The following is an 11,491-nucleotide window of genomic DNA, read 5'->3' as shown; positions in this document are numbered from 1 at the left end:
AAAAAAAAAAGCGATATATCCAATAATAGAGTTGTGGCAATTACAATGAGATTTGTTTGGATTCTGAGAATAATGGTAGCATAAAGGGCGGAAGCCCCTAGGCAGAAAATCACGCGAGGGGGAACCACACCCAGAAAAAAAGCAGAGTAATTATTAATTAAAAGGCATAAAAAAAGAAGAAAAAAAGACAGATAGATCTACAGTTTGCAAGCAGAGGAGAATAATCCAATCGAATAACAGAGAAGGGTAACTAAATTGAAGAAACGTCACCGTTTAGGGGAAGTTTGTTGCAATCGAAGCCACAGCCGCACTGGGGGCTCTCGAGGAAATTATCGACGCCAAAGTCGGCGGAAGCGATGCCGACGGAGAAGTAGATATCTTCATCATCACGCTTGACCTCGACGATGTTAAGCCAGAGGAGCAGGATCTTGACGGTCACACCCTTGAGATTGTAGAGCCTACGGTTGGAGATAATTCCTGAGATGGTGGACTTGTATTGGAGCGTGTAAGACTCTATGACGAAGCTGCACGTTTTGTCAAAATACACTGCGAAATGCCCCGTTTCTCTGTTCAGCGAATACCCTATCGCTCCCTTCGGAAGAAGCCCCACAGGAAATCCGTACTCCATAAGAACATCGTAAACTGATAACCTCTGCGGTTGGCTAAACGCGCATGATGCTGTCAAACACACCACCACGATGCATAGGAATTTGATTGAAGAAGACATCATCGTAGGGCGCTGCCTCTCACTGCAACGGAACACTCACTTCCGGAAAATTTTGTCTTGCTTTTGGAAGATACGGTAGATCGATATAGAGAGAGAGAGGGAGACTTTTCGGTACCAAAAGCTTAATAATTATAAGATATTAGAATAAATAAAGAGCCTGTTGAATTATTTCAACTATTATTAAAATTTAATCAAAATTAATAAAATTTAAACTCTTATAAAAAAATTATATTTTTTCCTATACAAACATAATTTTTATTATTAAAATTTTAGAATAATTAACCCATTTGTCTGTTGATTTTTATTTTTTTTTGGGTATTTTTTAGTCATTTAAGTAAAGTAATTAATTATTAAATATTAATTTATGGTAAAACATTTGTTGTTGATTTATTATCCAGTGGTTTGGAGCATTTGTGGGGGGCTGCTGACTGGCTTGGCCTACTCTTTTGCTTCACTGATATTTAATTTCTGGTTCTACTGATCTACAAATATTAATTAACGAATTAATCGATCAATTTTTTTACTAGTACTTTTTGTTATTAAAACATTTGAAGGAGTACTATTATTTTATGCATGCGAGGAACTCGTGCGGCACGTGACAGAGCTTTGTCTCCACTCGAGGTAGCCACTTTTTACAGTATTAACGCGAGAAAGATAATCGCTTATATTTTCATATGATTTTAACACATTCCTAATTGAGACATGTACATGTTTGTGAGAGATCCATTGGATAGCTCCGTCAAATTTTATTAAAATAAATTTTGATATAATATTAAGAAGTCAATTTAATTACAATTTTGATAATTATCTCTACTTATATTAATGTTATGCCTAATCGATATAAGATTTCTAATACAATTAAACATGAATTATATTACTAACTTTTTATTATTATTTTTACTAAACCCTATATTATAAATCCTAGACTATTAACAAAATTTAAACTGTAATATTTTTTCAAGATCCTTGAAACAGAAAAACCTATAAAAGGACACAAGCATCAAGGAGAAAGAGAGAGCTTCATAGAGTTTTTTTAGATTCTTTTATTCTTTGTAATTCTTTTGTTTTGCCTCCACATAGAAGACTAAACATTTTTTGTTGATTTATTTGTAATTTCCCATTGAGTTCTGAGGTTTTGGTAAATAAAAGTTTTGATTTTTAATTCTCTATAGCAGTTGTTGTTTTAATAGTCTAATCTTCTGGATGATTGAAAGTCTTCCTTATCTTAAACTTTGGTTTCTTAGTTAGTTCACATTGTTCTAATTAATTTGTTAGGTGTAACATGATTCAAGAGAGAGGAGGTAAACATTCTCATGGAGTATACGCATGGAACAAAGCGGATACCGATTAAAATAATAGACGCATGCTTTACTTGTGAAAGCTGAGTTTCAGTGGAATTAGATTGACACATGTTCAATCTGGTTTAACTCTATTGGAGGATTGAGAAAAGATTAATCTTTAGAAAACATATGAAGAATTCAATGGTGGAAGAACTTGGAATCAAGCGTTCAAATCTCTTTTATATTTTCTGCATAACTATCTTAACTCCTTTTTATTATTATTGTTATTACTAACTTTTCATTGCTTGCAAATAGGTTTTGAATTCGATTAACTGAATCACTATGGTATTCGTTAAAAGACGACTTGAAGTCATCTAACCACAATTATAGTATTATCTTTACACACAATTTCTAAATCACTTTAACCATTACTCCTTATACCAAAACAACTTAAAATTCATGTTATTAATATATGAAACTATTTTTTTCTCTAATTGATTATCAAATTAATTTAAAATAAAGGGAGAACATGGACGATTATGATGGCCCTTAAAAAACACCTTCAGCCATATTCATTTGCAGCTATCGTTACAATTCTTCCATCTCTCTACTACGTTTTAAACATGCAGAAACTCATATAAGTCCCAACACAATCATACCAACTGGAAACATATATCTACACTAACCTACAAACATATGTTAGTCATGTAAACTTAAAACCGTACTCCAGAGGCACAATGTTTAAACTGACCTACAAAGCTCCTTTATGTTGTCTTGGTGGGGGGGTAACTTGACCTCACCTTCTATAGCAGAAAGAAAATCGTGCTTATTCCCTTAACACATAAAACTTAAACCAAAAGCCAACAAAGACAACTTACCTCCTACTCCAAAAGAACAATGTTATATCCTCTCCAACCCTCACCAAATTTTTAAACATTTGTGAGATTGACTATCCCCCCACACACCATGCATATGTACAACTTTAGCTAACATGTGATGCTACTATTTTCTTCTAAAACTTCACAGAGACTCCTCTCACTTTCCCTAATCACAGAGTATACTGACAAGGTTCAAATTTTTTCTTACAGGTTAAAAGTTTCACCCATACTTACATGTATGACATAACCAGATACAATTGTAAAATTAAAATATACATTTGTTATTTTATATACACTAGGTAACCTGTCAAATTTCAAATCCAACAATATTAAGGTATTGGTTTCCAGTGGGTTACAATATGTACAAAATGCTCTCTCTTATGTACACACTACTCACATATGGTCCATTTTTTTAATTCTTGGCAACCACAAATGGGGAATGAATCCATGGTAATCGATTATGAATGGTTCCATAATCGGTTATGGGACAAAATTTCATATGAATGCATGTTTGTCCAACATTCCCATGCACGTACACAATAAAGGGGAACATATGTAATTGTCTCATTCATAGCTTTGTTGCATTTCTTGACAGATGTGGAGGGTCCAACTTTCACTTCCCTCGCCAATTTATTTCCTCTCAAATTTGTGACAACCGATTCAACAAACATGAACAATGACATTCTTTTATCACCCTATAAATCCACACCAAGAGTCCATACACCCATCCAAACAAATCATTAATGATCTTAAACAAATTATTAATAATCTTATTGCAATTCATGACATTTTGAAAAAGTAAACGCCTTTGACATTGACTCTTAAAACCTTATTCATCATAAATAAAGTTACAAGCCATGCATGTTGATTATAATACATGTTTGCAAAATTAACTTTGTATCCACTTATAACATTGAACAAAACAAGAAATATATCAGTCAAATAGGAGAAAATCCTATGACATGTTTGGTTTAAGAAAATACTTATATTTTTATCTCCTGATTTTATTTTAAAGAAACAGATTTCAATGACAAATTATAAGGTCTAAAAAGTATGTTTGGTCTCCCTATTTGATGTTTTTGAAATTTCAACGGCGTCTAATGGCGTTCTCTCTTTTGTGTAAACCGGCCTCAAAATGTTGCATATCCACTCTTCTTTGTCTTCACAACAAACCTTTTTATCGCAAATTTATCTTGTGTACGAGAAACATGTTTGTTACTACCTTTTGAAAATGGGTCGTGGTAAGTTGACACCGCATACAGTGCAAACACACTCTTAACAAAGAAATACATTAATATTTTAATTATTTTAATTTTTAATTAAAAATATTATAATATTATTATAAAGGTTTGTGGAATGGTGTTATTCACGGTTTGTTTGCAATGTCAACAAAACCTTTTCGTTTGAAACTTTGACCATCCTAAACCATTGAAAGTTTGAAACCAAACCTTTTGAAATTTGAGATAGGGTGGTGCAGTATTGAATGGGCCCATGCGAAGTAAACTGAAAAGCCCGTTATTGTAAGAAAACTTTTTCTTTAACACTACAAATAGTAATTAACATACAATTCACACCTCTTTATAATAAAATAATAATATTTTTAATTAAAAAAAAATAAAAAATATTAAAATATTAATTTATTACTATGTAAAATATATGTTTTCACGTGTTACTATATCACCATTCTTATTGTAATTGCCTATGAGGAGCATACAGAAAAATAAAAAGCAACACAAAATGTGAGGTAATAATCATAGCAAAAAATAGAAAAATTTGCTGAATTTAGCAACAAAATAGAGAGCCATAAAAAATTGAGGTGCAGCGCATCGCTGCCTCTACCGTACCATTTTAACCACACATATTTGAGTTTATAAACTGAAAACATACTGTAACATGGGAGGGAAGTGGACCAAAGCAAAGCAAAAGAAAATGGAAAGCAAAACAAATTCGTTCTGGATATTGGTAACGTGCATTTGTGTTATTGCAGTTCATCACCAAGCCAATGCTGAAGAACCATTGACAGGCAAAGAGCTAATCCAGAGTGTTTGCAAGACAAGGGGAAACGATGAATTGTGCGAGCAGGTGCTTATGTCGGACCCAACTAGCGAACACGCCAACCTACAGGACCTGGCAATGATAGTGCTGAAGGCCGCGGCGGAAAACGCCAGTGGCATATTAGTGGACGCGAAGAAGATGATCGATGACCCGTTTGTTGAACCCACAATACAACAGGGGCTGGCTGATTGCAAGGAGAATCTGTTGGACGCAGAAAGTCAAATTCAAGACACTGTTGCCTCCATTTTATCCAACGACAAGCTTGATGCCCAACTTTGGTTGAAGGCAGCCTTAGCTGCAATCGACACATGTGATGATTCTATCCCCGGTGACGATGACATTCTCTCGCGAAGAAGTGTAACCTTTCGCCAACTCTGCAACATTGCCGTTGCCATCAACAAGAAAATGATGGGCATTACAGCCTAGGTTTTTTTTACCGTCTCTGTTTCCTATGTTGGTGTTTTTTTGTCTCCACAGTTTTGCAAAACCTAGAGGTTTGTGCTGGACAAGGTGCTTCAGTTTTTATTTAGGTGGGTGAGTGAGAGAATTAACTAGCTAGAGTCTTCATGCATTCAATTGGAACAGGCATGCGCCCTCATATTGTGCTAGAATAAGCCAATCTTAAGGTCTTAGAACAACACCCTTTTCTCTCCATTAATTGTAAGCAAACCTATCTTTTATTTATATATAATACTGTACAAAAGAATGTTGTGTTCATTCAGCACATGTTACATCACATAACCAACATTTGCTCTTTTCTAGATAAGTTGCTTAATTTTTTTCATTGCTTTTAAATCATAAAATATGTTAGTTATAATAATAAAAATGTTTGCTGCAAGTTTGTATTATGAATATATTAAATAATTAAATGAATCTTTATAGTTTCGCTTATAATCAATTAGTTGTATTTTTTAATTGATCACTCATTTTTTTATATATTTATCATTGAAGTGAGATTGATTATTGGTATTACAATGCTTGGCAGCATTGTTATATGGAGGGAGAAGTAAGATATAGGTGGTCTATGTATCCTAACCTAGGGGGTAGACGGTTACAGTGTTAGACAGTTTGGTTAACACCCCCACAAACTTATGATGGATTTATCATGAATCATAAGTTTATCTCTGTTGGAAGAAAAAGACGATCTTGGAATAGGTTTGGTTAAGATATTCGCTACTTGTTGTTGGATTTGGTCACAAACAAAATGAAGGTCGAGCTGAAAGTGTTTCTGTGTTTGTTTCTAGAATGCATTATTGAATTTGCAGATAATAGACTGCTCCAAGGTTGTTAGAGTAAATTTTTGGAACAGTGGTATGAATTTTAAGTTCTGATAGTAATGAATTGATCCAATTGATTTCAGTTGCAACTTCATACTACTCAGTGTTACTCATTGAAACAACTCTTTGTTTATGAGAAGACTATAAGAGGATGTTGGATCCGACATATACACGATAATCTATTGTTGATTTTCGATCATCTATATCATTGCCCCCAATCAAAGTCACTAAAACTAATGATATTTGTACTGGTTCTGCGTCTGCTGAGCAATCCATGATTAACAGTTCTTTTGAGGTAGTGTAAAATGTGTTTTACTGCTTTATAAAAATATTAAATATTTTATAATTAAAATTATACTTGATATGATTTTTTTCGTAATTAAAATCTTCTCGCATATTTATTAATACATTATATAATCTTATATAATTAAAAAAAATATAAATTTATTATAAGTAAACTACAGTCAAATTATAGAATAATTTTCAAGAAATACATTTAGTTGTTATAATTATATTTAAATATAATAGGCCGATTCAGTTTTTAATATAAAATTAAAAAAAATTGATCCATTACTAATTTTGTTTGTGACTTTTTTAAATGTTTGATTTTCAACCTTAATGGAAGAAAACGTAGGTAAAGGGATTAGTTTGCTGATAAAACTTCTTTATCGCTGTAAGTGAGGAGGAAATTAAAGATGTAATATTTGGTTTGAATATTAATACTAAATGTAGGTTTTACATTAACATTGCAGTGTATTTGTTTCACTGGAACACCTGTTTATTTTAGCATAAGAAAATAAAGTAAAGCTGAAAAGAAGAAGAAAGTGAATGAGTGAATGAATGTATCTATACGAAGTTACTTGCGTAAGGCACTGCGGTCTGGGGGAGCCAGTTATCTCCGATCAAGAAGTTAGAGACGGTAAAATTAGCAGCATCGGTGGCGTTAATGACATGGTAACCAGGCCAGGTGACTCTGTTGGCAGTGGTAGATCCAGGTCCAGTGTTGTTAAACTCTGCATAATACAAAGTGGTCAAAGCGAAATCACCGTCCCATGCTCGCCACCCTGCTGCATGGATCACACTGTCCATAAAACTCTGCATGTAAACCGTCCTTGAGTAATTTTTCCAAGGCCTTCCCAGATAAGTTTCAGCCGCGTTCATGTTCGCAGCCAAATCATCGGCTGCTCTAATCGTACAATTGTGGATAGAAATTCCAGTGTTTTGGTTGGGGTCGGTTCTGCCTTGTGCGGTTATGGCGTTGAATTGACCATTCATTGGAAGACGAGGATACATGTTACAGTTTTGCAACACTGTCGCCGCATTTCCGAATATGAAATCCACGGTGCCGTAGATGTCGCATTCCCTGTAGAGTTGTCGCAGGGAGTGCACATAGAGCGTGTCTTGGTACCCCTCCATACTGCAACTGTAAAACGTCGATAAATCTGCCCCGTTACGAAGTGCTACGGCTTGGTGCTTCTCTGCTCCAGCAGTGTTACGGATCGTCATGTTAACACCCACAAATCCTTCTCCAACCACCGCTGCAACAAATGTGCATATTCATAAGAAAAAATTATTCTTTCACACCATATAGCCTCATTTTTTAGGTCACAGTCATAATGGCTAATGATTGCGTAAGCCACTTTCTTACATTTATTTCAATTGCTATTTCTGAGAAAAGTGGCAAGAGTGTACATATATATTAATATATATATTTTAAACGTGTTTATGGAATTATTGACCGGTCAATGATACAGAAGACATCAGAAATAAATGTTATACATGTGTGAATAAGAGATCATTTTTTTATGCTGATTATGTAGTAAACGTAATCTAGTACGTACCAAAAGTTGCCGACTTGAAGGTTGTCCAGCCATCAACAACACTGCGGTTCCCTGTAATAATTGTCTTGTTGATGCCATCTCCAATCATCATCAAGTACTTTTTTTTCTTATCAATGGACACATTTTCCTCGTAAACACCCGCAGTTACGTAGATGAGGAAGTACCCTGATGTAGAGGAAGACTTGTTGGGCGCCGCCGCAATGGCGTCGTTCAAGGTGGTGAAGTTCCCGCTACCATCTTTGCTAACAGTGACAATGTCCATCACCTTCACCTCATCACCCACGTTCGCCTGAAGAAGCTTTCTCCGACTCACGGACTCGTAGATCGCACGCGTTCTGCTGGACATCTTGAGCGGTAAACGCCCGTTTCGAAAGGCGCGGTGTTTGGCGGGTGGGTGAAACTCGGTGACGTTAGTGTTGGTGGGGACCCAGCCCTTGGTGAAGAGGGCAAGAGAGACACTGTAGAGCTTGGTATCGTTGGAAAGCGGGAGGAAGAGTCCGTTGTTGACACGCCAAGCGGAAGCGGTGGCTTGGAGGCCTTCTAAGCAGGTTTGTTGGTTAGTTAGAATGGCGCTGAGAAGGGTTTGGATGTCGTCAGCTTGCGAAGTGGGAAGGAGCCTGGTTGTTCGTTTCACCGTTTGGAAGGAACTGGAGAGAAAGTCAACGTTGAGTTCGGCGAGGGTTTGACAGTCTTGGAGCGCGTGGATTGCGGAGGTTGAAAGAGTGGAGCGGCGTTGGAGGTATCTGTTAACCAAGTTCAAGAACTTGGTTGCCTGTGAAAGAGACTCTTTCACCGAGAAGCGGCCATAGTGGTAAACGTTGCCGTTTTGGGGAGGAAGCAGGGAAGTGCAATAAGATGGGTCTGGGGTGGATTTGCATATGGTTTTGGGAGAGACAGAAGTGGTTGGAGAGGTGTCTGCGAAAACATGGGAGAAGAAAAGGAAGGGTAGAAGGAGGAGGAGAAATGTGGATGTTTTGGGGAGGGAATTACGTAATTTGTTGGCCATTGGAAGTTGATATGTTAGAGTAAGTGTAGGTTAGTTTGCAAGAACTGAGTGTAAGATGGAAATCGAGTTGAATGATCACTTGCAATTTATAGAGGAAAGAAAAGAAGGTTTTGTAGATAGAAAGATTCCGTGATGCGTTTACCCTTTACATTGTTAGTGCAATTGCAGTGCAAAGTTGGAGACCATAAACCAGTAGTAGTCTTTGCAAATTGAAAAGTGGGAAAAGGTGTGATTATCACCATTACAAAAGTCATTTATTTTTATTTTTCATTTTTCATTTTTCATGTATATCTCTTTAGTCGTCTCTCTATTTCTCTTTGCATCTTTAATACAGTAGTGTTTTTCTTTTACTTGTCTATTCTTTAACTGATGATATACATTCTAGTCAAGAAAGTTATTCCTTTGTCAACGGAGTTGTGTTCAACCTAATATCACACAAATCCAATTAACTTTTACTAGGTGGTGCTATGCAAAAATATTGACTTTATAAGGTTAATTAATGATTCGGTGGTAAGTACACTTTATAAATCAATCCTCGGAAATTGCGCCACTGCATTCTCCTTTCGGAAAACTTTTCTTTTCCACACTGCAAATAGTAAAAACAAATACTTGACCAGCTTATTATAATAATATAATAATATCTTAAATTAAAAATAAAATAAAAATAATAAAAATATTAATTTATTACCATTGAGGAACAGCGAAGTATCAGACGAAGGGCGCGTTTTAATGGAGAAGAGTCTTTTCAAATCTGCGTCAAAATCTTCCAATTATGATGCTTATGAATTAATAAGTCTATGTTTCGGCCGATAAAAAATAAGTGTATGTTCAAATTAAGTTAAATTAAATTTCACTAAAGTTAAATGAAGTTTGAAATCAATTTTATTTTTATTCATTGGATCCGACAAAAAAAAATGTTGAGACAATATTTAATGGAAATTAAAAGTTGGGGTGTTTTGAAAACATCTTAAATTTTAGTTCAATTAAAAGTATTTATATGTATTTTTTGGAATTAAAAAATATTAAATAATTTTATAATAATAGTATCGTATTTTATAATAAAATTTTATTTTAATTCAAAAAGAAAATTGGAAAACTTGATTACAAATTATTTCGGAAAATCTTGTCTCCTGGTGATGTTTTTTTTAGAAAGTACATCAAACATAAGTAATCTAGTGCTTTAACTCCAATTTGTTTAGAAAATAGAAAGTCCCTATCTACCAAAACACTCTAAAAGAATAATTGTTTTTGTTTTTTCTTAATTTTCTTTATTTCAATTAAATAAAAAGATCATCTATATTTCCCCCTATTTTCTTTCTTTATCCAAAACACGTAAATTATGAATGATCAAACAATATTGAATGCAAACTTGATTTAATAAATTCTTATAGCATAAAATTTTAAAGTAAAACTCATTGAAACAAGTCTTTTTTTTTACCAAATAACATTAAAGTTCATTTAAACAAGTAAAATCAAATTTACCATTTTTTATGTGTGTTTTAAAGTTTATACATTGAATCTAGTAACACAATACTTGTTGGTCATAGTTATGGAGTTTTTATTTTAGCCTTTTTAATTTTTAGTTTATAATCAATCTATAATTGTAAACTAATTAAAAATTAGGCTAAAAGTAAGATTATAATTAAAAAATAATCAATACTATCTTGAATTTAGAAACTGCAATATAAATATATATATATTTTTCTAAATATCCAGCAACTAAAAAGGAAAAGAGGTAATAGTCTTGGCTTATTTTAAGCTCAAATTAAAACAATTACTTAATTTTATAGGATGCAATGTTAAATGTCATCGATTATGGATTGAAAGATTAATATAAAATTCTTTTCATTAAAATTCACAGTGAGATACATTGTTAATACTTTTCCATAGACAAAAATTATTTCTTAACTTTTTAACCAGATGTTAACATTCTCATCTATTATTATTATTATTATTATTTTATTATTATTATTATTTATATATATAAAATGGAGAGTGTTTAGTTTATGTTGGGCGTAAAAATTAGGTGAATGGAAGGTTATTTAAATGAAGATACATACATAAAATGGAAAACAAGTCAGAAGGGAAAGAAAGCGTTTGGTAAAGACTTGCCTATCTTTTGGTAACAAGGCATTTGGATTGAAATTTTACATGCTTTGGTCAATCATGCCTAACTACATGCATGACTCAACATATTTAACATTCAAATTAGGCAATTCTGAATTGCAATCAGGAGGATATATTCTTTCAGCAAACATTTGGACATTCCCTTTTTTAAATATTCAAAAATAAATACATCTTGGTTTAAAATAATATACCTTTAATCTACTCATTAAACTCAAAATGCTTCCATTATTGTAATAGAAGAGTGGTAGTCCTATGGTGGAGGTTATATTGGTTTTTGTAAGAACATAATTTTTCTCCTTT

General features: G+C 33.7%; 3 protein-coding genes across 3 annotated transcripts; 1 reads left to right on the top strand and 2 right to left on the bottom strand.

The window, feature by feature from the left end:
• Window positions 1–838, bottom strand: LOC137830244 (uncharacterized protein At5g01610). Its single transcript, XM_068637442.2, has one exon. The coding sequence runs from the start codon at window positions 728–730 to the stop codon at window positions 251–253; it is 480 nt and encodes a 159-aa protein (XP_068493543.1). The 5' UTR covers window positions 731–838; the 3' UTR covers window positions 1–250.
• A 3,957-nt stretch (window positions 839–4,795) lies between these two features.
• Window positions 4,796–5,666, top strand: LOC137828711 (putative invertase inhibitor). Its single transcript, XM_068635391.1, has one exon. It carries the CDS (start codon window positions 4,815–4,817, stop codon window positions 5,364–5,366), a length of 552 nt encoding a protein of 183 aa, XP_068491492.1. The 5' UTR covers window positions 4,796–4,814; the 3' UTR covers window positions 5,367–5,666.
• A 1,240-nt stretch (window positions 5,667–6,906) lies between these two features.
• On the bottom strand, window positions 6,907–9,263 carry LOC137830243 (putative pectinesterase/pectinesterase inhibitor 41). Its single transcript, XM_068637441.1, has 2 exons — window positions 8,059–9,263; window positions 6,907–7,755 (listed from the first exon to the last, which is right to left on the bottom strand). The coding sequence occupies exons 1-2, from the start codon at window positions 9,062–9,064 to the stop codon at window positions 7,064–7,066; spliced, it is 1,698 nt and encodes a 565-aa protein (XP_068493542.1). The 5' UTR covers window positions 9,065–9,263; the 3' UTR covers window positions 6,907–7,063.
• Window positions 9,264–11,491: the final 2,228 nt, after the last annotated feature.

The sequence above is a fragment of the Phaseolus vulgaris genome, chromosome 7 (genome assembly GCF_051622355.1).
Source record: "Phaseolus vulgaris cultivar YP4 chromosome 7, ASM5162235v1, whole genome shotgun sequence".
NCBI lineage: Eukaryota > Viridiplantae > Streptophyta > Magnoliopsida > Fabales > Fabaceae > Phaseolus > Phaseolus vulgaris.
The sequence above is the reverse complement of the archived record's forward strand: the minus strand, read 5'-3'. Positions and strand labels throughout refer to the sequence as shown.